This window comes from Echiichthys vipera (assembly GCF_963691815.1).
Source record: "Echiichthys vipera genome assembly, chromosome: 4".
Taxonomy (NCBI): Eukaryota; Metazoa; Chordata; class Actinopteri; order Perciformes; family Trachinidae; genus Echiichthys; species Echiichthys vipera.
In genome coordinates, this window is record NC_139829.1 from 23578125 (window position 1) to 23605153 (window position 27029).

The following is a 27029-nucleotide window of genomic DNA, read 5'->3' on the forward strand; positions in this document are numbered from 1 at the left end:
GTTAATAAATGAGTAACAGAAAAAAAAGAGATAATATCTTTTTCCTTCTCATACTACCATTGTATGAAATATTACTAAAGAACAGTAGCAATAGATATACATTTTAAAGCTAGTTTAGTTCTTTCTTCTATAGTGGACATTAGATTTTGTCACCAAAACTACTTTCAGCAATTTACCTTTAATGAACTTCTTTTATTGTTTCATAAATCCTATCATCATTTCTTTTAAAATGAGTTTGTGCTTCAACAAGTATTTGGTGAAATACACTGAAATGTCTAGGAACAAAACTATTCACTTGTCATAAAACAAAGTAAAAGAATATTTTCCATGTCAAATCTGCTAAACCATTTCAAATATAGTTAAAGGCTGCATTTGAACTGGGCAAACTTCACATCCAAGCACAAGCTGAAATTACAGTAATTAAAATAGACAATCACAAACATGAACAAAGTAAAAACCGTGGCAGTATAATTTGTAATATTTTGGCTAAAATGCCAATACGCAAAATCGGCAAACTAAATTATTTTTGACAAGTCTCTGTTGTTGAATTTCATTACAGTTATCATGTCTGAGGCTTTCTCTTAGTATTAAGAAATTCCCTGAACACAAGAAGATATATTAAAAATGTTAACAAAACAGAGAAGTCAAAATGATTTATTCAAGCACTCGGTGCGGCATGTTGAGAGTTGTATCTTGCATTATTTGTTTCAAACGCAACCCGTGTCCTTACGGCTCAGAGCCGCGACGCTGTGGGAGGGTAATATTCAGTACTTTGGCTTACATTAACCACACACCGGGCTAACTTTTCCACTGCTCTGTCTCAGTGGAGTGAAACTGAAGTTTGGATTTCAGAGTTCCCCTTTATCTCTCTTACATCAATTTCCATGCTGGCACTAAGTGTTGCCAGATAGCAACTAGAAGTCCTGTTAAGTTCGAGGGAACAAGAGAGGGAGAGAGGCTGTGTCCTGTTTGTGAAGGGACTGAGCCATCATTCAGTGGTGCTAGACTGCCCCCTGCTGTACTCCTGCAGAACATAGAGCTACAGAACAATTAATGCTGTTCATCCGATAAAAACAGCACCCTGAATGACTAAGCCCAATGTGTCAAAGCCAGTCATTTTGTTATAAAATGAAAAATGAAAACAAAGCACCCACCATTTTAGTAATGACACTGCACACGGGTACCTATGAGAAGTAAGGATGCTGTCTCCCTGACGTCTCAACAAAAGGCCTTTCACACTTTCTGTTGAGTCTATCTCTGGTGATTAAACTCTGACTTGATATTCCCTGTTAGTCATGCCACTATATTTCAACTATCATTCAGTTTGGAAATCAGGAGAGCAGTAAAATGTGAAAGTATATCTTTCAAAGCTGTCCCTTGCTGTGGGCAAAGACGAACTCCCGACTTTAAAACTTTTAAAAGTTAGACAGGTTCTTTGAAGAGGAGTCAAAGGAGCAATTTAAAGAGACCTGGAGTGGTGTGTACCACTGACTGCTATGGCGTCTTTGCAATGTGTGTATATGTATGTGTGTGTGTGAGAGTGTGTGTGTGTGTGTGTGTGTGTGTGTGTGTGTGTGTGTGTGTGTGTCAAACTGCCAGTCAGACATATGCAAACACTCACACTCACACACTCCAATAGATGCTTCTGTACCTGTCTTTGCTTTTTTTCCCCCTTTTTTATTTCAGCAGGGTGAATTTTTATCTAAATGCAAAGCAGGTGATAGGTGCTCCAGTTTCCTCTAGAAGTAGCTCCCTTGTCTGGGCTCTCTTCCTGATAAGAGTCCTACTTTGCCTGACATAAAAGAGCCGGTATCATTTCCCCTGCCTCCCCAACAACCCCCAGCTCGCTGCCCTCACCCATCCCCGAGCTTCACAAAGCTGCCTCTATTTGCTCCCAATTCAGGGCCCAATTGCAGATAAAGTTACAGCAAATTTGTTTGGAGGAAGAGCTGCTGAGGCCTGCGGTCCCTGGGGCAATAACAGCCTTGTCTTGCAGGGGCCGTGGGGAGAGCTGGCAGCAGCAGCAGAACAGAACCCAACACCGCTCAGCCCCACAATGGCCTCAACTCTCCGGGAGAGAAGGCAAAGGGAGAGGAGGAGGGAAGGGAGAGATAAAGAGGAACAGGGATGGATGGATGGACGGATAGAAGGGAGAGACGCTCAGCTTGCAGGTGTGGAGAGAGGAAGCAGACGCTTAACCCCGAGACAGGGTGATGGAGACACCCACACACACATAGACACCACCCATCATGCAGGACAGGAGGTATCTCCAGTCTCGTCCATTGTGCCAACGCCTCAGGCAAAGCTGCCACGGTGGCTGATTCACTGTCAGGATGGGTGGGTGACAGCAGTGTGGGTGTGAGAGAGAGAAGGGCTGCATGTGAGACTATGCAATATCTCTCTTTCTCTCACATGTGCACAAAACACACACAACATACACACTAATCACAGCTGGCACTAATGGGCGATGTGTACATGCGGCTGGCATTTCAGAATTGGGCAGAAGGAGAGTCAGAAACCATGAAGAAAATTTTGAGCGTTTTTATGGAGGGAATGTTGTGAAGTGTCACAGTATGACAACTGAATTTTGATATACTATTGCATTCAGAAACTACCACAAATATACAAACACACTTAAATCCCCCCCACCCTCCCTCAGGCTTACTTAGCAGTTAAGAAGTGCACACATTTTTAAGATTAGAGGTTGAATTGCCCACAACTCCACCTCTGTAGATACAGCCATTTTAGAAAGTTAAGTGTAACATCTGTCTAGAAATACAGCCAGACAGGAACCCACGTGCACATGTGAACAGACACACATGCCCATAATCACACACAGCCGTACACCTTCATGAACGCACCACCTTGGCCAGATGGCCCCCCATAAAAACCCACTTAAAGAGATGAGCGAAGTGATTAAGAGGCCTCTCAAAGTGAGGTAGAAATGAGAGAGGGATGAAGAAATGAAGGAGAAGGGAGGGAGGGAGTACCTGTGTTGAGGAGAGGCCCTAAATACTATGATGCTTTTAGCTAAGTGCACACTCCTACGATAACAGACTCCCAAAAGAGCGAGGGTGGGGAAAGCACAATGACACCTAAATTTCAGACATTCTATATAAACTACAAAACGTTACATCCTTGGCCTAGATACATTCTCTATCGTCATCTGAATACTTTGAATTTAAGTGAGTACAATGAGAATATGATTAGTCTCCACTGTTAATCAGAAATGAATGCACTATATGCTATGTTTTCAAAAAAATGAAGGGCTATACAAGGCATGTGCATGTGTGTGTTTGGGTGTGCCGACATGGAGGCACCACTTTCCAAGGCTGCATCCTTCCCTCTCTATTCACCATGTAGATTGGCAATCCTGAGGTGACCTTGTTTTCTGTGAATTCCTTGACATTTTTTGTCCGACATTTTCATTTATTTCCAAATGATGGGGGGTGGGGGGGTTCCACACCCAGTTCAGCCTTACATGAGAGGAAATGTAAACTTGGGCGCAGAAGCTCACACATGCCCGGCTTGCACACACACAGAGGGAAAATGTTAACTGATCAATACTATGTCTCTTCTGACCCATGTCTTGTGATGACACTGTGACCTGCTGTACAAACACACACACATGCAGCCTCTGCAGAGATGGACATGGTGTCAGACAGCCAAATGCGGCTAATGTCTAATGTCTGTTGTGGAGACACTCGGTGCCCTCATGGTAAAGGGCTGGGGCGGGGTGGGGCACCTGTCCTGTAGCTACTTAAGTCAGGACACTAAACCAGACAGGATTAAATGCCTGCTCTGTCATCTTTAGGGTAGGAACCATCATGCAGCCACTCACCACCCTGCAGGAGAATGTCTTTTTCTGATAGCTCTGCTGTCCAATTACACTTCACCTTTTAATACCAGACACAGATGACAGAAGGGAGAGAGAGAGGGCAAAGAGAGAGAGAGGATGAAGAGGAGGCTGACGAGAGAAGAGAGAAAGAAGCTTCCATTTCCACTCTCTGCAAGTACAGCCTATCACACTACAAAAGATTATAGCTATATAAGTATTTCAGTGTCTGAGGGTCTCATTTAAAATAGTGTTCAAGCTGCAACACCAACTCTCCACCCAGCAACTGAGTGCCAAAACAAACACTTGCCATGTATATGTGTGTTTTAACATTTGATACAAAGCCTGAAAAGGGATTTAATCGAGACTATCAAATCAAGATATCTGAGTGTGTGAGTAACAGTCTGTAGTGGGGATTACAGTGAGGGAATGTACTCAACTGCGCTTGAGACATCAACAACCCCTCATGTTAGAGTGTGCAATTACCAGTGAAGGATCCATACTTTGTTAGCAGAAATGGTCCTACAGCCTCTGTGAACATGTCGCCCTCCTGCTGCGTGTGTGCAGATGTTAACTGGCATGAAAAGCGTAATCAGTAAAACATATCACTATTGTTAGAATGGTATTGATCCATCACTGTTAGTGGGGTTTATTTTATTTCAAAGTGTCACGTAATTATTATGTCAAAAAAGTAGGCCCAACTATATTTAGGTATATTTCTGTCCTCTTCTACATTAAATTCTCAATACACCAAAATATTGATAAAAATGAATTAGCTGAATGATCATCTCTGTAGCACTAAAGTAATTGTACAAAAAAAGATAAAAAGGGGGTAATGTTTCAGTTTCTGTGCAAATGCCTATGTGATATGCTACCATGTATGGTACTGTACGTGTATATGTAAGTGCACCTCTACGTACTACGAAAGCACAGATGCTCCTCTGTGGAGAGTCCCATTCGAAGCAGCTGTTGATGTAGCAGCCTGTGTTGATTAGGAACATGATGGAGCGTCTAACTCTGTTGAAGTTTTGCAACAGCAGCTAGAAGGACAAAAAAACAAAACAAGTGAATGCTTAAAATATGTGAATGTTAGGGTCACAAACGTGCTTTAGCAAGGAAAACAGGATGGTGTTACATACATATTATATCACTCCATTGTAAAAGTGGTAGAAACAGTCCATAGACACATTAACAATCAGTAAAAACAGACGTAATCACGTGCTGTACAGCAAATATGGGGATAACTGATGAGACTGTGTGTGACAGGTAGCCGAGTATGTTTGGAAAAAAACTTAAACTCAAGTTGTTTGTAAAGTTTAATCAAAAGATAAAGTAAACAGAAGAACAAATTATTAATACAAACATAAACAGCCATTACAGCCCATCTCTGATCTCGACATCTGTGAGGACCCATTATTAAAGAGGTCAATTTTCCTTCTTTTTTGTTTGGGTAAGGTAAGGTAACAACTTAGTAAGTAAATGTTATATTGTATAATTAGAACCTTACTTAAACTGAAAGTTAGTCTTAATGTGATAGGTTCAAACCCCATTGTGTCTCATTCTGCTGTCACTTTGGAAAGTTAACAGGAGCATTAAGTTTTACAACTTGAAATTTGCAGCTTTGACCTCCCTTTGGCTTCAATATTACAACATTACAGCACTGAGGACACCATGAGGACATTAGTGTGTTTTCCTTCTCCTTGGGATAGTTATACATGGATGTGGATCAGCATACGGGACAAATGGCCACTTAAAGTGTGACAAGCTGGCTTACAATGTTTCTTTACGTCTATTCTCCCAGTGAGAAAGTTAAGTACAATAATACCAATTTCCGACACAGTCCCTGGATTCTCCTCCCAGAGGATCCTCCGTGCATTTTGGCCAGAAATGAGACAGAACTGTCCTCCCCATGGGTTGCCAACCATTCAGGGAAAAGCATAGCAGCAGCGCAGAATGCCAACCACCCAATCAGGTCACCACCAGGAGAAAGTGCTCCCAAAGGACAAACTGTCTCTGTTCAAAAAATTCTAGGCCATTATTTTACTCTTTGGAAAAGTGTGTGTTTGAATGTGTGTATAAAGTATGTGTTTGTAGCACTACAGTAAAGTTTATTGTCTGTACTGTATGTATGCATGTTTCCGGATGGATTTGCATGTGGTTAGGGGTGGCTTGGTTTCTTTGATGCTAGATGAAGGAGGATTCCTCCTTCTCTATGTATAATTATGTGAGGCTTTCTGTTGCCAAACTGAGGATGACTGTATGGTGTCCTGCTGAGGACACACAGACCCTGAGGACAGCCAGACTGTGAATCATCCATTTCCACGTTCCTCAGTGCATGGATTTGATGTACATGCTGTACTCTATGCTCATTATTGCCATAACTGACTTGATAAGAACATTTCATTTTTCACAAGTTATTTCAAAGAGTGCTTTGAGTTATTCCTCAGAAACACTTTTAAAAAGTGAAGTAATTTACTAAGTCAAATGTCATTATAACAATTAAATGATTTTGTTTGGCAGGCAGCCTGTGTGCGCGCGCGCGTGTGTGTGTGTGTGTGTGTGTGTGTGTGTGTGTGTGTGTGTGTGTCTGCACACTAAGCAGCAAGCATCAGCAGGGGAGCTACTACCGCACAAAAGAGCCCTCACTGGGCAATCTCTCTAAAGCAGCCAGTGACATCATCATTGCGAGACGCTGACATGGGTCATCTCTATGAGTCAGAGGTGAAATGGAGAAGAAAAAAAAATTCTGCACTCGGGAGAAAAGCGTAGAGTGGGCCGAGACAGAGAGCAAGAAAAAATGCAGAAACAGTGTGGAAAGTGAGGAATAAATGAAGGGTTGACAAAAGCGTGATATAGGAGTTGGTGCGCGTTGTGCCGTGCAGCGCTGTGCTCGGCAGTGTATGGCACGGCATTGACTGCTGAGCCCAAACGGTCACTCATATGACATGTCTGATGTGGGCCAGCCCCTACTATTCAGCCCTTTGTAGTGCCGCCACCACTGAGCGGCGTGACAATGAAGTGCAAAGCAGCAGTGGCAAAGAGGGCCAACTATAAGGATGGCCAATCTACTTATGCACCCTAGAGCTGACAGCTTGACATTTCTATTCAACACTCAGAGTGGATGCGAGGAGGGGGTAGAGAGAGCAGGGAAGGGGAAAAAAGAACCAGAATGCTGTTTTTCCTTCAATCACCCTGTTGTATCTTGCCCACACAGTTGTTGTGGTTTACAAGATGCCACTCTCCAGGGTTGTTGGTTTTTCTTCAGACAGTTAAGCAGAATAGAGTGTATAGTGGTGGACACAGATAAAAATGAGGCGGAGTGGTAGAAGATAAGTGTTGGCTGCTCATGTACCTGTTTGGACACTCTGGGCTCCTCCTCGATATACTTCTGCTCAATGGGAATCAGCGTCCTGAGACCAGCCTTCACCTAGAGGATGGAGTGAACACACACAGCCTCATAAACAGCAAACGGTGAGAGTGAAATAACACAAATTGAAAGTAATACAGATAAATCAAATGACAGATGATAATGAATTGCGAGGAACTATATTTCATCTTTTATGTTTAAGGTTTTTCTAATACATTGTGTGATGTGCAGGCAGCACATGCTTAGAGCGTGCTCCATGTCAGAGGCTAGAGAAAGCGGGAGAGAGAGCTGTAAGATGGCCGCTATAGGACACACACAGCGATGGTGAATGGGCGAACAAAGGCTGTTGAGAGGGAGTCTTCGATAATTAAAGCCAAAACGAGGACGAGGGACAAGGGACGAGGGATGAGATGGAAGCGAGGGAGGGGGGCACAAACAGAATAACGACAACAGCAGCAGCGTAGAGTGGGGGATGCTGTAGAGAACAAGAGAGGGATGGAGAGTGAGGATAATGGGGGGTGGGGGGCAAAATGAAAAAAAAATCAGGGAGGAGAATCAAAAAAAGCTAAAGAAAGACTTACAGCATTAAAAATCACGTCTATTTCGAGAAAGATGACCCCTTTTGTTGGCCCTGTCAGCTCCTTGCTTTTCAAGGCGTAGGCTTTGCGTTCTCCATTTTGGATCTGTGGGAGAGGGACATGACAGGCGTCTGTCTGGCAATACCCGGCTGAATCGGCTCTCCGGGCCACCTTTGAACCCCAGCTGCTGGCGCTGACAGGGAACCCAAAACAACTGTGGCAACTCTGACAAGTACCTGTTCATTACCCACTGCAGCTCGGCTCTGTCAAACAGAAATTAACTATCCTGGGGAATCATACTGTACAGCAGAGCATCGGTATATTAGACACACAGTACTTTCACAGGCTATCTATATTTTTTTCAAATATAAGAGACACTCTTCTGTCTTTCTTTTATTTTCCACATCTCTCGATCGCGTCATTTTCATATCATGTCTCATTCCCTTACTTTCTTTCTTCTCACCTATCAATCTCTTCTTTTTTGAGCCTCTCTTACATTTTTTTCCCCCTCCTGTCATCTATTTCTCTTTGAAAATAATAACAGTCCCATCAGTGGAGTTGCAAAAATAACCTCTGCTTTTTATATCTTCCACTACGTGTTTTCAATCTTTCCGTTCTTCTAAGTTCTCCCTATTATCCCCAAAGGAAAGAAAAATGAGAGAGAAATGTGCCTTTGACTCACATTAAGTAAAGGAATAGCCACTTTCCCCAGGAAGTCTGCACTTCTGTCTCGGTCCTCGTCGTAAACAGTGACCTCAAGTACCGAGTGGATGTCCTTCACATTACTGGACCACACACAAAGATGACACCAGTGGCATATGTAGTGAAATATGGGTTACAAACTGAAACAGTGTGACAGCTATCAAATCTTGCAAAAGCTTATTTTAATGTTTGCGAATCACAGACAATTATTGAAAACCTGAAATGCTATATGAGGGAAAACAAAAGCATTATATTAAAAAAATAAAACCTAACATAAAAATCTAAAAAATCTTCATTCATATGCTTTATGTAATATTGCACTACATTACTGCATGAGATAAGTAGAATTAAAGTGTGATGCTCAGACGTGTCATCTTTTTGAAAACTAGGCTAGTTTAGCTGAAGTTATGTATAGAAAGGAGGCTATAAGAAAGATGTGCACTCAAAGAATGACTAAATTAACCCATTCCATCACTGGGAAGTCAAGTTTTGACTCTGGATACAGTAGCGTTAGATTTACATTAACATGTAACCATAGCCTTAGTAAAGCTATATATTTGAAAAAGAAATGTAGTTTTTCAAAAAGGGAAACGTGAAATAAACCTTCTTTTTCCTCTTCCTGGCTTTACTGTAAACATACAACACATCCTAAAACACTATTAAATAAGCATTTGTATTAACATGTTAATAAACATTTTTTAAATTCTATATATATTTTATATTTGTATATATACATATATATACAGTATATATATTAATTTATGTTACATATTTATATACACAAACATATATTTATTACTGCAGTCAGGAAAAGCACAACACTCACAAAGTGAAGACCTTATTCCACTCTGGGTTGAGGTTTTTGTAGACAGTGTGTGTCTGCAGCCGATCGTTACTCAGCTCCACCACACAGAATGGGTCACTCTTACCTGCCAAGCAAAAAAAAAAAGCATACAAGAATGACCTTCTTAGTGAAAAGAGACACCAAACATTTGTTAGCTTGAGGTTTCAATGAAAGCAAGAATATTAAGTAAATCCAGTGGCTTTTGTCTATCTGCAATTCAACATATTGTTAAGACAGATAATATATAGTATCCTACATTTCGACCACATGACAGCTCAAATACCCTGGACTTATCAGAACTATAATAATATGATTCTTTCATGTTTAGCCCTGATGCCATATGTATTATAAAACAGTATATCAGTGTAACAGCTGCAAGCCGTTTCTATCAACACCCTGGTAACATGGACAACTAGAAGATAAGCTCCAGGACAACTTTGCCCTAGGCAGTCACAAGGAGGGGGTAGGAGAGTGAAAAGAGGCGACCCAGACGGCGATGTGGCTCTGAAGGCCACAGAAGTTCAAAGTAGAAGATAAAAACAGCAGAGCATGGGTGTGAGCAACATAGCTGGTCCATGATTAGAGATTCCAAGCAAGCGGTGAGACGACAGCGGTGAGACGACAGCGGTGAGACAACAGCAGCAACGGCGTGGGGAAAAAAACGACTTAATCAAGAACAACATAAGAATATTATGATAAAAGAATGACAGGGAATGTTTCCTCCTCATCATTTGCGCTCCGTTATATAGACAGCAATGTAAATTAATAAAAACTGTGAAAATAATTTTGGAAACTAAGATTTAAAATTTACTTTTTGTTTATTACAAGGAAATCACTGCAGCACAGAGCTGTGCACACAGCAGCAGGAATGCTTTCAATATAACACCTGATAGTTTACAGTACTAATAACAAAACATCATATATCCAAATGTAAATTTATTGTACAGAATAAATTATTTCAAAAAAGGATCACACGTTAAATGATTTGAGTGGCCGGTCACTGCCAGAAGATAAAACTTTAATACACTGCATGACAACTTTAAAGACCCTCAGATGTTATAAAACATAGATACAATATATGGTTCACTATAAATCATATTCATTAATGCTAATTCATTCCAACAAAACTTTCAGTTCAGAATTTACTACAGTTATGTAACTGCGTAGAGTGAGAGAGACCGAGAGGAGACATAAACATAATCAGTTATTTCCTCCTCCTGAGAATAGCATACTGTACTATAATAATCCAAACCCGTAATGTCCTATATATTCTCTATTTGTTTACTAACATCTCACATTTCAATTTCTTTGTACACGCAAAGGAGTGAGACCAGCTCCCCATGCCTGCCAGCCCACCTCCCTTCGATGCCTCAAAATGAACTAAAAACAACAAAACTCTTAATTCTGGCTTTGATCATTACTTTTTTATTAAAACTGTTGGGAGCCGTTGTGCTGTTTGTTCAAGCTTATCACTTGAAAAGACTAGGTCAGAAAGTTAAAAAAAAAATGTCCCACAGGAATTCCCATGCAAAATAGTGAGAGTATTGAAATATTAGTAGAGCAGGAATGTTGCGTAAGACTCAATAAGGATAAGATTAAACCCAAAGCCCCCGCCACATTTCTATATGCCCTTATGTGTCTGTCTGTCTATGTGTATGTGTCATGGGAAGTGTGTGTGTGTGAGTGTCATTGATTGGTGTGATTTTCTTCAAATGTTGTGACAAGGGCAGGACATTTAGTGGGTGTGCAAAGTAAATGTCACCGTGATCAATGCTGAGCCGTAGGTGTTGCCTTTCATATCTGTTTGTGGGTCTATATTGATGTAGCGTGTTTGAAGTGGATATTGACAGCTATGACTCCTACGATAGAAAAAAAGATACATTAAAATAGACCATAGACCAAAGACATAAGAACCTACTTCTCAATGCATCTCTGTGTACATACTTTGTCAGCCATATACACTGCATGTATTGTATTGAATGCAAAATCTTCTTTGGACCCATCATGAATACACACAAAAATGTATTCTAAAATTGCAATTAAGTAAAAAGAATATATATTTTGGCAGCAGTTTTCATTCAGTATTTTTACAGTAATGAATATTTGAAATCCTCCATCATCCCGGAGCTTCCGTGGCATAAACGATTACAATGTTGTCCCCACAAATCAAGTCTGATTAAATTTAAATGCAATCATCCAAATTAAGAGATGGAAATTATTTCTGCAGAACCTTGTCCCTCCCCCATTTTCGCTCTAATATTCTGTTTTTAATGACATGGCAGGCTGTGTTGCTGCAGAGAGCCAGTTGTCATTGGTGATGAACTTTCACCTTATTGGCCAGCAGCACCAGAGGCGGCTGTCTTAACCAATTACACGCTCAAGTTTGAGCGCCACTCAGAGATCATCCAGGTAATGTCCAAGCAAAGCTCCTCCCCCATCTGGGTCCCGTCTCTGTGGCGCTGGCGGAGGGTTTGCAGCAAGGAGCGGGCTCAAACTCATTTCAGTGTGCCCTAAGATAAGTGTGGAGGATGAATATAGTACGGAGACGAGGGAGAACGCTGTAATTGCCTTACAGGAAGCTTAGAGTTAGAGAGGAGTTTGAGGTTGGAGAGGGAGCGCGGCTCTCATGTTCTTGTATAATCACAATTAATTATGATTCAGACTTTAGAATGTAATTCCATTGCATTATTGCTGCATTTATTTTCCATTTTTAATGCCTTCAAATCGGTTATACAAGATTATCTACAGTATCCCTTCATGTGTCAAGTGATGCAGTGGAAAATCTACACTTTACCGACTTGTTTTGATACTGGGTGAAAAAAAGAAAATTCTACATGTGCTATGGTGCTGCTGCTGCTGCAAATGCATTTGTGCGTGTGTGTCCGTGTGTGTGTTACTATTGAAATGTTCAAACAGTATAGCATCCACTCAGAGGGACAAGAGCTGGCAGACAAAAGGGATTGTTGGTTTTAGAGACTATTTTCAGTTATCCTACTCTGGGCTGGAGAGGGGCTACTCCACAAAAACACTTCAATTAGAGAGAGAGATGAGGGAGAGAAAGAGAGAGAGAGAGAGAGAGAGAGAGAGAGAGAGAGAGAGAGAGAGAGAGAGAGAGAGAGAGAGAGGACTAAAAAGACAGAAGAGGGTAAAGGCAGCGTGAATGGTAGAGGGATGAACTCTTTCTCTCTCACTGACCTCCTCTCTCTCTGTCTGTTTTTCTCTCACCTTGCTCCTGACCCTCTCTTGGTCTGGGCTGGTAAAATAGGGTGTTCATGTGGTGAGGGCTCTTATGTGGCTCTTACAGAGCTATTGTTGCTGCCAGTGACACACACACACACACACACACACACACACACACACACACACACACACACACACACACACACACACACACACACACACACACAAACACACACACACACACACACACACACACACACACACACACACACACACAGACAGACAGACAGACAGACAGAATAAGCAATCTAGAAACAACTCCTTTGCCTGTCGGTTATCTATATCAGTTAACCTACTGCATCTATCTTTGTAGGGTTAGACTGTCTGAAATAAATTATTTTCTGGGGAACGAAAGGAAAGACTTCTATTTTTCCTCTTTTGAAAGAATGTATAAATTACAATAAGGTTACACAATCAACCAGTGTAAACACACATTTTCTATGGTTCTCATCTATCCCTGTATTCTGTTTTTTACTATGGGAAATCCAAGTTCCATGTTAAATATATAAACTATGGTATATGGAACACATTTTCCAATTTCATGTGAATCAAAATGTTTTAAGTATATTTTAAGTTAAACGTATTAGCATTCTTTGTCAGACTATTTTTTTTTTTTAAAAAGTCTGTTTGTTGTGGGTTTTCAAATATTTTTTTCCAATGGGTTTGTATTCAGTCTTAGTAGTGCTGAATTTTAACTGTGAAGTAAGCCTGTAGCAATAATTTTAAATGACCACAGGCTGTTGAGGCACTGCTCTGAAATAAAACCTGTTCTCTATGATCATGTCAAACCGGCAGGAACAAAGTGGAAGGCAAACAAACACCCACTAGACATATTTCCACAGTTTTACTCTTTTGTTTTTTTGGATGAATCCATGAAGCTCAGACTGAACGATGAGCTCTACAACAAGGTCACAGAGCAAATTTTTGCTCTGAGTGAAATACAAGAGCCAGAGAGCCATTAGCCCTGCACTCCGGCTGCTCCGGTCGCTCCACGCAATAACCCAAATCAACCAGCTCCACTCTGTATTGGCTAATGGGACTGTGGCTTTTCAAAATCCAGAAAAAAACTCTAACTATCACACACCCATACACACACACAGACACACACATTTCCTTCCCTCTCTACTAGATAATACAAAGTGAAAAACTAGGCCTGTCCACTGTAGACCTAATTAAAAGTAAGAATTAATGGAGAATGGAGGATTCAGAGAGAGCAAGCAGAGAAAGAGCGGGAGAAGGGAGGAGGAGGGATAGATTTGTTGGTTCAAATATGTACTTTTTCTCTATTATTCAAATGAGCAGCCTGCATCTTTCTAAAAATGCAGAGACAAATTTAGCGTCCTACACAAAGTAGACTTTAACTCTCTCTCTGAGGATCATCCCTTAAACCTAAATTACAACCTGACTTTATCTTCGGCTAGATTTATGGCAGATTGCTGGTGGAGCAAAATGTACCACAGAAATCGTTCAATGTCTGGATGCAAAACAAGCAAAAGTTATTTAAAGCAAACTAAATACTCTTGTTATTGATAGTATTACTATAATTATCAGATGCTCTGTAATGCTCACTGAAAGTAAAGTATCAACAGAGATTGCAATACAGCACAAATGGAGACCTATTTGTTAGAGTATTTTTAAGTGTGTGTATGTATGAGCATGAATCCTAGAGTGAACAATGAAGAGACAACATTTAAACAATGTTTATACAGTAATAACTGCAAAGGTTATAGTCCTGTTGTTTGGACCTAAGGTCATTGTCTTACCTGTGACATCAGCTGCCATCAGTCCCTCAGCCCTGATGACCTTTACCTGCACTACACCGACATCTTTCAGGTTATGGAATGACCTCCAAAGGCTCTGAAACATCACAGGAACAGGGGTGAAAGGTCAAAGAGGATGCCTAATTAGCACTGAAGAGAAAGGCAGGTCAATAACCTGACATTTCATTAAGAGAGGAAAGGGTAGGATATGTCCTTTAACAGTCTTTATTTGAAAATGTAGAGCTGGCATTTATAGTTGAGTCTAACAGGGGACAAATGGCCGGAACTAATTTCAATGAATAGCTGTGCTTGCCCGTTTAAAATGTTTCTTAACTTTGTATTTTTCAGACGAAATGCAACCGTACCGAGTTTGGGAAAGAAGATGAGCCATGCCGAAATATATTTTAAAAGGTTATAGCGAATAAATACAGTACACAGATAAAAGAAGAACAAATAGGGTTCAACAGGTAAGTTCAGCACAATAACATGTTAAGTAGAATGATATCATGGAAAGTATTAAAACAATACATTTTTAGTGTTCTATCTATTCCTTTTATACAAGGAGAAGGCATTTCATTAAGTTTTCTACTCTAAATGAATAAATTAGTCACTTACAGAGGAAAGAATTCCCGACTGTGTTTCAGTGGAAAGTAGTGTTTTCCCATAGTGATTTGTATGTCGGCTATGAGGAGAGGAGTGTCAGTCTGAGTGCTGTGTCAGAAAAAGTTTGTATGGGACTTGGGCATCCTCTCTCTGTCTCTGACATTCCATTTGAATGTAGTCTTTAACACATTTTGATGTGTAATATTGTATGAATTGTCAGATTTTAAACCCAAAGCTGATTCACTCACTGATGCGCATTGTTAGTCTGGATAATTGAATAGGAAATGCTGGCACGTAGTTACTTTTTTAGTCACTCCATGAGTTGATTCCTCACAACTTTGTGTGTAAGAAAAAAAGAGGTGTTAAGAGGCTGTGTGAATAGTAGCATCAGTATTAGCAGAAGAAGAAAGACACAAATTATATATACGCAATATCAAATATTTGATACTTATATATATTAAAAATTATATACTTAAAAAAGAAATCTGTAATAATAATAATTGCACGTGATGTGATCTGTGATGTGATATTATTGTGTCTGTAAACTGCCCACACTTTGGTTTGTGTGCTTCATAGTGAGACAGAGAGAGTTATTATTAAGCTGATAATATAATAATAGACACATTGTGGTGAGTAGACACACCAAGTGAAGCGTGACTGGCAGAAGAACAGAACATGAAGTCAAGCATACATGCTTACTGTAATCTTATCTGACACAATCTCCAATCTGATACTTGTCTCCTTATTGCATGCTCATACACCATAAAGACATATTTGAATACAGTCATGAGGCCCTGTTATGGTCTGAAATGAGAAGGAAAATACTGCATATACAAAGTTTTAATAACAAGGAGAAAGAATTATGACTGTGTTAAAAACTAGTCTGTGGAAAAAGAGGAGACCTGTAGAGATCAACGCCTGGGCCATGAGGCATGGGCGCACACTGACAGACACACGCACAATCATAAACTCATGCTTTTGTTCACACCCAAATACTCAGGTAAAAACACATGCATAGAAAACCTACACTGAGGCCAAATTGAGTAGCATGTCGGCGTGTCTTAAAAGCAAAGTGGAAATGCACTTCACTTTAATTTATTTCTCTCTCTCTGGCAATAACCCCTTCCATCCCCACAGGAGTAATTATAATTTAAATTTCAGAGTCAGGGCCAGGCTACAGACTTAATTCATTATTACCAACTCTGTCAGACTCTGCCTGTTTCCAGCGATATCATTGTCCAAAAGCTCTCTAAAGGAGATGAGAGGGGCGAGTGTGTGAAAGAAAGAGAGGGGGGACGAGAGTATGTGAAAGAGAGACATACAGAGAGAGAGAGAGAGAGAGAGAAAGAAAGAAAGAGAGAGAGAGAGAGAGAGAGAGAGAGAGAGAGAGAGAAAGAGCGAAAGAGAGAGAACAACTCTCAATTTGAAGGCATGATTTCTCTGAAGATACAGCTGCTTGTTGTGATTATTGGGAAGCAGCCAGGGAGAGAGACACAGGGAGAAAACGAGTCAGAGAGAGGTTATGAGGTAAGCCACAGAGGAAAAGATGAGGGCTAACTAAGTAACTAACTAGTAAGTGTTAAGGTGTTCATCAGTGGTAAGCTAGCTGGGAATCGAAAATCATTACTTTTAGTTTTTTCAATTTTGGCAAAGAATATCAAATAGCAAAAGTTGGGATTGAATGTCTGATCATGTCTGATACTTAGTATTTAATCAGATGGTTATGGATGCACCTCCAATTTAGGTTATATTTTAGAGGTAAGATTTGTGATCTTGTTTAATTGTTTGATCAAATAGCCAGAATACATGCTGTAGAGGGGCATCTGGCTCTAACTATCCTTGTGGCGTGCTGTTCTGGTCTTTTCTTTCATTATGATCTACATTAAGGATCCAGCACCCAGTCTTCAAAATATAATTGTGAATTGAGTGTGTTGTATCTTATGTTTAACTGTTTGATCAGACAGTTCTTGATTTAAATCCAAAACTTTGGACTGCATTTTGTTCATGCAAAGTTCTATGCACAGCTGCTTGTGTTTGGACATATAACATTTAAGAAGTTGCGATTGTTTTGTTAAGTGAAAACAAAAACAAGTTCTTTATTGGAAAGCATTGATTATATGTCTTTACAGTCATAAAAGTACAATTTTTGTATTGTACCAAAAAAAATGGTAGTATCATAATAACAACACCACAGCAGTGGTTTCCGGATTGATACACAGACAAAAACTTGGCTCCAAAATTGAACAAGGAAAATGAGACAGAATTATTTTCTTTAATCTATGGATGCAGAGATATGTTGTCAGCCCCCAACCCATCATCCACACTCAATCCCTTCCTCCCACCAATAAGGCTCCCTGAGGGAACATTTAGACTTCAGCCTCAATCCATGACTGTTGAAAAGAATACACCCATCCTCCACCAGGATTCAAATTCTCATCAGAAAGATAAACTGTAAAAGATGGAGTAGACGGACAGACAGACAAGTAGAACGAAAGAGCGATGAAGGCAGGCCAGGAGCGACCTGCACCCCCTCATTACGTCTCCCTGCACCCAGCATGCAGGTGGAATGACAGGGATAAGGAGGAGATGAAAAGGAGGGATGAACAGAGAAGCGAATAGAAAAATTGGCTTTCATAAGACCAAACCCCCGCCCTTCCTGCGACTGACATCTTGTCACTGTGACATCTTCTTTCCGTCTCCGTCACACTCAACAGACACACAAACACACAGATGAATCAGCCCCGGCATAGGCTTGTGACTCGCTGTCATCTTTGCATCGTGTCACCTTTCATCAGTGCTCCATATAACATTTCACACAAAGCGTCTGCCCGGCAGCCACGCAGTTCGGGGGACATTTAATCAAATGCCTGTGAAATGCTCAAACGCAAACCAAATGCTAACAACTCTCTCCCAATTCCCACTCCTGCTCATCAACTCGGGATCACTGTCTGTCAAGATTCTCTCTCAAAGTTTGCACTCTGCCAGTCCCACACTCTTCTGCAGCCCCTTATCTCACTTCCTGTCCAGGTTGTGTCCTTCCTCCTCACCTTAGAGCAGTGCACTGGAGTGGATGGGAGAGGTATTGCAAGTGTGTGTGTGTGTGTGTGTGTGTGTGTGTGCCACCACTTCAGCGGAGGTCGCCATGTCCTCCTCCTCTCATCGACCCATCTTGCGGCCACCTCAGGCCCATTAAGAACCATTAGTGTGTGTGCTCCTTTGCCATCATAATGCATAAATCTCTTTGTCTCCTTTCCCCTTTCTCTCTCTGTCCCTCACTACTTCTGGGAAACAGTAATTAGGGATGAAGGAAAGGTTACAGTGAGATATAGTACATCTAAGGCAGTTGTCACTAAGTGTATTGCACCGTGTTGCATACAGCTCTGCCGTTAGCTGCATTCAAAGTAGTTTGCAGTAGAAAATCATGTGTACTGTAGTCATTCACACGCATACATGCGGTACATATGAGAGTGTACAGAGGCACTCACAAACCTGTTAGACACACAGACACACACACACACACGCACACACACACACACACGCACACACACACAGACAAAGCCATCACAATGCAGAACAGCTAGAATGAGAGAGACATTAATGAGCTCGGCACTAGCATCAGACCTCAGCACTCAGGTGTCTATTTTCTGCTTTCTTCAATGACCACAGATTGGGATGAGGAAAAAACACCTGCCAAATACAACACAGCGACCTCATTGTGACCACATGGGGTGTAGCATGTGGGTGCTTGTGTGTGACAAAGACATTTATAGGATTTAAAATCTGTCACATCTTCTTAGAGATTCAGGTTATTAAACTGGGTGTGCATGCACATAGGTAGTTTTTATTTCATTCCTAAAAAATAAAATAAAAAACACGTGCGTGCGTGCGTGCGTGCGTGCGTGCGTGCGTGCGTGCGTGCGTGCGTGCGTGCGTTGGTGTGTGCCTGCGTGCGTGTGTGTGTGTGTTTTCATGATGAAGGCTGGCATAAGCAGAGGATTTCAATTGATTTCTCATTTGTGAAGGTATCTGCTCTTTAAAGCTGTGATGATGAGAGCATGGTTCTTGTATTGCTCTGCCAACCCCCCCTCTTTGAATTAGATGGATGACGCAGGAAGGTACTGTTTCTGCATGTGACCATATGTGTGTACCTGTTTGTGATTAGCAGGAGTGGGTGCTTTGTGGAGGCTTGTGCTGGACAGCTGATTTCAAGCTGATAACACCAGTCAGTCAAAATGTGCCCAAGCACAATAACATACAACTACACATGCGCACACATACACACACTGGGAAGATTAGTGGTCTTTGAGCAGCACTGTTATGTATTAGCGGTGGTACTTGGTCTTATCGGTGCTCTTTGATAAGGTACATCTTTATTAAACTCTCTAACTGAAAGACGGCCAGTCTAGGGAAAAGGAATATGTTAATAGGTAGAGACCATTCAAGTCTTCAAACCGACCTCACTGTGCCCCTCCGTCTGCAACCCCCCACCTTCCTCCACCCTCTATCTCTCCATCCCTTCATCGAACGGGAAGGCCACAGTGGCGACAGACAAAGAGTCGAGGCTGCCGGGAGAGCAGGAAAGAGATGGGGAGCGCAGGAGAAAGAAGGAGGCAGGAAAAGAGGTAGGCGAAGGAAGGAAAAATGTCTTGCCTTCAGCCGAGCAGAAAAACGGGGTCTGCACAAGTTGTGAGAGAGGTGAAATAGCTTTTTCTTTTCATTTTACACGCCTCCCTTCCCGGTGCAACCCTCATCCTTTACCACTCACCCCCTATTACACACACTCACACAAACACACACAAACACACACAGACACACACGCACAAACACACACATGCATATGCACACACACACACACACACACACACACACACACACACACACACATACATACACACACAGGCACGCTCCCCACCCTCATTTTGTAACTGTGAGGAGAGGCACAGCATGTGAATGTCTCGGTCCTAGAGCTCCCCCCTCTGATCTTGGGTGGTTGCTGCAGCGCAGAGCAGAGTGGTCAACCTCCTGTGGCTAGCCAATAAGGCACCGCCACGGTTATGTAGGTCGTGGCACCCGTGTTCGGCCTGTGGAGCCTCGCCGCTGGTGCCTACGCACACACCGGAAAAGACGCAAACACACACACACACACACACGCCAGCTGGGATGCACCGTTGACTGAAATCATAACACATTCTTTAATCTCCCAAACACAGACAGCCACTTACAGTTCTGTACAGTATGAGAACACGCACACAGTGTACCCGCACATAAAAGCACCCGTAACTAAGTGGTACTCATGGGGAAATGCTCCACCAACTCTCCTAGACAATTAAATGTAATAATGATTAAGCAAATCATGTATATTTATTTGTTATGAAGTCCTAAATGAAACTAAAAACATTAAGTGAACAAAGTGCTTACATTTTCTATTAAACGTCATGACTGAAAGCAAAAATGGCTGCAGTATTGAGTGCAATACTGATTCTGTTTGCATGCAGAGAAATGTCCCATGTCAAGGCTGTCAGTGAATGACACCATGCTCACACACATTGAAAGTGTGTGTGAGCATGTGTGTGAGTATCTCTTTGTAGCAAGGAGTGGAGATGACAGGGTGTGAGGGGTTAACTAGGCTAAGACAAAGACATAGGCTGAAACCATTGTGTTGAGTGGAGGGCCTCTGAGGCAGATGGGGCCTTACGGCTCTCTCTCTCTCTTTCTTTCTCACTCACTCACTCTCTATCTCTTTCCAATACTAAGCTTAAATCAATGACAACTGGCTGGCAAGCCACTATATTTTACACACAAATAAATGTGCCCACGTGCATAATCAAAAATGCACAACTCACTGCAGGATGCTGATGCAAAGACAGCACAATACTGGCGGAGTGAATCAAAGCAACAGAAACAAACCAGTGATGTGAGCTTCTATCCTTTCCAAACAGTTAGTCCAAACCTCTCAAACCATTCCTTTTCAATCTTCTTATTGACTTCATAACAATCAGAAGTCTGATGATAAATGTGTGAGGGAGTTGTTGTTTGACACATAAGTCTGACTCATGCTACGAAATAAACATGCTTCACATATTCGCAATTAAAGGAAGAAGCCGCAGTATCAGGTGAATGGTCTATTAGTAATACAAGGGGTGAGTGTGTGAATATGTTCTAGCTGTGTGAGAAGGAAAAGGAGATTTTGAGTACTTCATGATAGTAGTGCAACGAATCATCGGCATAGTTGTCAAAAATTGTTGACTAAATAAGTTGTCAACAAATTAAATGATCGATATATTCAAGATGTCATTGGGCGCCATCCTTCTTCCTCCAAATCAGTGTGAGCAGGTGAGTATGTATGAAATGAGCCAAATGAACAACACTGGACATTGCCAGCACCGGCTTCAGAGCAGTGATAATTCAGTTAAGCTCAGGAGCAACAATTAACCTCTTTTAACTTCTCCCTTGTGATTTGTTCAACTGTACAATGAGTTTATGTCCTGTTAATATGCTCACCTTTTTGTATTTTCCAGTTGGTGTTATGATAAATTAATGTATATCACTGCAGCATCACAAGATGCGCTAGCTTAAACTGCGAGGCGGCAGGTTACGAAAATAAATGTGATTCTATGAATGAATACCAAGTGTAACATTTCTTATTAAATGGAGAGCTGTTTCACAAGATTTGTTTTTAAGATTTTTTTATTACTTTCAAGTATTAAAATGACCTTGAAACTTGCAGTTTAAAGCAGTTTAAAGTATACATCATTACATAATTATTAACTAAATAGTGTACTTATTAAAATAAATGAAATTAGTTTGCATGTAAATTTGATTCATTTTCATTGCTCCCTCAACCGTCTTTAAGTACTCCTAAATATTTCAACTTTCAACATAAATGTTAGCTTCAGATGGTAGCACACATAATCTGATATTAAAAAAGATGTATATGAAATGTTTTTGTATTGTATTGTTTTTGTATTGTATTGTACAGTGTTATGCATACATTATGGGAGCCGCTGAGCAATTGTGTGATTCATAATCCGAATAGTCGACTAATCGTTTGAATGTTTGAATGATTAGGGGAACTTTGGAATACTGTTTTTGGTGTAGTTGCATTCTATTTCATTTTCAGTGTTTTAATAACATTTTTGGTCTTTCAGTTGAGCTCTCACACACTGTGTACTTTCCTCTCAAAAGTTCAGTATTCCCACAACCTATCCTAAAGTAACACGCACGAAACGAGGCCGCCTTTACGATAAAACTAACTCACATATCTCTGCACGATCTGGTGTCTCTCGTGCGGGTCGTCCAGCATGTTGATTGACAGGTCTGAGATGGAAACAGCGGCAGAAGCAGTGAGTGTGACCAGCAGCACCAGCACACCTTCACCTTCCTCCAGCGGGAGGTCCAGCTTGTGTGTGTGTTCTTTACTGAGAAGCGACAGGTCGATGGTACACCTAAAGTGCACACACAAACAAATAAAAATAGAAACAGAATTACAGAGGTAGAGTATTGTACATTGTTTGTGGGACGCTGAATGTGCTAAAACAAAAGCTGATAGTAAAAGAGGAAGATAAGCAAAACTACAGATTATATTAAAGAATACACTCACAGAAATGCTAGTGTTGTCATTTTAGGGGCTGAAGTTTGCAGAAACAAATGTGTGTAAGTAATAATCATCAGAGAATGTCTGGAGAGTCACCAAAGAAGTCACACAGAAAAAGGTGTCCAATTTCCTTTTAGTTGTGCTCAGTTAACATCCATGTGTCATGTGTGTGGGATATAAGAAGGCACTTGAGGGCATCTTCTCTTGACTGACTTGATTTTCTGGCATGTCCTTAATATATCTGCAGTTAATCTCGGGGCAAAGGTTCCCTCAAGTTCCTCCATGTGGCTATACTTATGGATATTGAACGGAAGGTTAAAAAAATAAAGAAATAGTAAATCCGTACATATAACAGCTATTGTGCCATACTATCATTGTACAACCTTTTATGTAGGATCTACCCTGTCTGAATAGGCCCCAGAAGTCAAAGATAGGTGCCGTTCTGCCTATACAGCCTGTCAAAAGACTGAGATAACTACAAAGACAGACTGATTAAGACCACTGTACCTTCCCATGAAGTCATCCTTCTTGCCAGCATCTTTGTCCCAGACCGTAATGTCCACGTAGCCTCCCTGTTCATCATACAGGTGGAAGTCAAACTGCTCTCTCCACTGGGGATTCAGCGTTTTCTGAATTGTCTGAGTAAACAACAGAACCAATATACATCGTTTGTCCATATGTGCTAGTATGTCTACTGTGGAAGATTAGCTGTATTGAACAATGCTCAAATGAACATAACTTAATTAGTCTTTGACACAGATTGTATAACTGAAAAGACCTTTCTCAATGTGTGCTAGAATCTTACCATAAAAATTTCCTTTTCTTACTTTGATCATATGGCAACATATGTAGAGGCTTATTCAGAATTATATGGAGGTAACCATCAATTTACATATCATCTAGCAGGAGTGTATTTACCTTGCTCTTGTACTTCTGGTGCCCCATCTTGAATTTGACGTAAGGGTCGCTGAAGCCGTTGGCATCCATGGGCTGGAAGCTGCGACCTTCTATCAGACTGATGCTGACTATACCTCGCCACAGCTGGGCTTTTCTGTGCACATCTGAAAGACGCATACTCTGATACTGCAGCAGGCACAAACACACACACACACACACACACACACACACACACACACACACACACACACACACACACACACACACACACACACACACATTCAAAGAAACATTTACACAAACATGTACAAAATAAACACACATATGCATTAATTAAACCAAGACATAATTATGGCTTGTTTACACTTCGTCAACAGGAAAATAGACAATTTTAAACACATCAAGACAACACAGAGAGGAGCAGGCAAAACACACAAGACTTAAAACACAAAAAAATGAGATAATTAAACACAATCCCCGAGGTGTGAGCTCTTCTGACATGCCAGATCATCACTATAAATTGTAGTGTCATAGTATCCCACTTTTAAATCGAGTCAAAGTATAAAATCTTGAGAATCCTGGGAAACTGAAAAACATGGACTGTAAACTGAGAGGACTTACTGAGAAGCTACGGAAGACAAAATAGCTTACAGAATGCACAAGACTGCATCAGACTGACCTTTTTTATGCATATCCTTAATATAATAAAACAAAAAAATAAATAAATAAGCAAGATTTTTGTAGACTCTCATATCCAAAACGGACAGACCACTGATGCTGTTCCAGTGTAACAGTAAAATTCTTACTCTATCTGGCTGTAATGTAAGTCGTCAGTGCTGCAAATTCAGATTGATGACTCTCCATATTTTAAGTGTGTTTTTTTTCAACATTTTTCACAGCACTTACAGGCCTATTTAACCTCTCTTTGAATTGTGTCAGTATCCTTCACTAAAACAAAGAGCAGGGTATTCATTTGTCAAACAAATACATCTCTCTCTCTCTCTCTCTCTCTCTCTCCCTCTATCCTTCTCTCTCTCCCTCTCTCCCCCTCGTTAGGGAGAATTTATTAGCATAGCTTTTGTTTTGCGGGTGAATTTCATTAAACTCTGAACAAACCCTGCCTCGCAAGCGCAGGCCTTTGATCTGGAGACGGAGCCTCTTAATTTCCATTCTCCAGACATTAAACAAGGCGAATGGCTCCCTGCAAAACAGGCAACCTCCCATACTGAAACTCCCACATCTTTCATTTCTCCTTTCACTTGCTGCTAATACACTGTATGCTAATGATGAGAGGTCGCTGTTATGTCCTACTCGAGCACAAGCCTAATTGTTTCCTTGTTTTGTCGCTACATATTTCTTGTTACTGAAAACCATGGGCTATTTGGATTGGGAACCTACATCCCTCTGCCAGAGCACAGCAGGAGAGAGACCAAGCATGGAGATGTTCAGAGGCTTCTTATAAGAGATACTAACACTCAGTTTAATAACTAATACAGCCTTGCACACAACACTCGTCAGCCCTTTGGAAAACTAAAAAAACGTTTGAAGTGCCAAAATAAGCATTTTGCCTAGTGGTAAAGTCAGAAAGACCTGGATTTAATATGCATCTCATACTCAGAATCATTATCTTAAACTACTTCTTGAATAGTTTGCATTCAGCTGTGGGTTCAACACTCATATATGCTTCATTAAAAAGAAGTGGTTGTATAAAAAATAACTGTACTTGTATGTAGTTGAGAATGGAGGCAGGGAGGCACTCAGGAGCAGGGCCTTTTTTGGTGGGGTAACACAGTAGCTATAGTTAATGTTTGAGCCAATTCTCGAGTCACAGGCGGTACTGCCCAGTTTGGAGGCTTCAAAGGCTCAGTTTGGGGAAGCACAATACAGCAGGACGTCTGCCCAGCTCTGACCAACACACAAATGTGTATCTGTGTCTCTTTGTGGGGTATCAGACTTTTAGTCAATTGAGGAAACATTCAGTGTCTCTAGTTGAGGAGATCAACTGAAAGTAAAAGTGATTTTCCAGATTCAGCCCATTCTCAATGACAACTTTTGACCAAAAAATCTAAATACCTCAATAAAAGTGACACATGGGCAAACAAAGCTGTAAATAAATCCAGTTGTGTTCACAAAAATCTTCCCCAATACTAGCTCTACTGTGTCTGATCGAAAAATAAGACAATTCTTCATGCATGAGCAAGTAAAAAAAAAAAAAAAAGCAGAAGTTGCATCAGCATGCTTTCTGTTCAACCTGCCAGCCAACAAGAATTAAAAAAAAAAAAAAAAAAAAAAAAGTAGCAGTCTCTTAAATATGCCAAGATGAGAGCTCAAAATAATAATAATATATAATATTGTGAACATCCAATTTTTTTTGCTTGAACTCCTTTAAAACGCCTAACAACAAATCAATTGCTTCATTTTCTCACGTAGGAGCTGCAATACACTGTGCAGATCAAAGGTGGAAGAAGCACAAATATATCATTGCATAATTTAACAGCTTCACAGGACAAAGTTCAGTGTAGATTGTTTTAACTGTCAGGGAAAACACATCGTGACTTCACTGTTAATGGCTTCAGTGTTGGCCAAATATCTAAACATAATAAATAAATAAAAAATTATGAAATACTTGGCAAAAATGGCAGTAATTGTAGTGCATTACTTCCATCCTTGATGTATATTTATATATGACTTATAACTTGCTTTTATGCATGTAAATATTATTCCATTTTTCCGAAAAAAAGTTTACATCCCTTCAGGTGATATAAATAGCAAGTGGTATATTGCAGCTTGTGGAAAATAAGCTAGTGACAATGAGAAATAAACAACGACAAAGAAAGAAAAAAACTCCTAATACCACTGTGGAAGGAGGAAAGGAGGGAAGAAGGGAGAGGGCCAGGGAGACTCCATCCATGTACCAGGACACAAGTGAAGAGTGCAGGAGAGGTGAGGTGCAGTGCGGTCGGTAGTGGGGTTACAGTACAGTCGGAAGTTGTGTGGGTGGGGGAGTTACATGCTGTTTTAGTTTACCTTACTAGATCGTTTCCAGTTCCTTCTCAAAAGCATGGTCTGTAAATGAGACAAAGCTGTTACAGAGCGCCCCCCACTGTCTCCGCCTTAGAGCTGCAGGGTTACAGGTTAAAGGGCATGGGCTGTATGACGTTCAGATGTTAGCCCTGGCCTGGTGCGAGGTGGGAGAGGGTGGGGGGGTGGTGTATAACGAGACAAGGGCAGCTGTCATTCATGCAAGTTAAGTAAGCAATGAGTGTATGAGAAGCGCTCTTACTTGTTATATGGTGTTATGAAGTATTGCATATGCACACATGCACTCATACACACGCACACATATGAAACATGTATGTAAACAGTGGCTGCAATTTGTGCCTCTACTACAGTGCTACCATCATTTAAAACTTCATACTTTCATGAATGTGGCTGAAATTTATTTTTGGGATAAATGTGGCTTATTTCAGATTATTTTAGTTGAATGTAATCATCAATGCAAAAGTTTCAAGGACAAAAACAATCACTACATGAGAATTTGCATAATACTCTTATGTCAACCCAACAACCATTAACTTGAAAACATACAGTACTTAACACAGGTCATCA

The 27029-nt window shown here is 40.8% G+C and overlaps 1 protein-coding gene across 2 annotated transcripts in view; it reads right to left on the bottom strand.

Moving 5' to 3' along the window:
- The window catches only part of mctp1a (multiple C2 domains, transmembrane 1a), a gene marked incomplete at both ends in the record, with an annotated part of 132807 nt that overhangs the window by 38073 nt on the left and 67705 nt on the right, over window positions 1-27029 (bottom strand). For both annotated transcript variants that reach the window (XM_083913066.1, XM_083913065.1), the window contains 10 exons: window positions 4756-4875; window positions 7188-7262; window positions 7784-7885; window positions 8463-8565; window positions 9309-9411; window positions 14330-14423; window positions 22188-22374; window positions 23031-23161; window positions 23442-23606; window positions 26448-26486. In XM_083913066.1, the coding sequence (XP_083769192.1) occupies window positions 4756-4875; window positions 7188-7262; window positions 7784-7885; window positions 8463-8565; window positions 9309-9411; window positions 14330-14423; window positions 22188-22374; window positions 23031-23161; window positions 23442-23606; window positions 26448-26486 (1119 nt within the window). The remainder of the gene's footprint in view (window positions 1-4755; window positions 4876-7187; window positions 7263-7783; window positions 7886-8462; window positions 8566-9308; window positions 9412-14329; window positions 14424-22187; window positions 22375-23030; window positions 23162-23441; window positions 23607-26447; window positions 26487-27029) is intronic.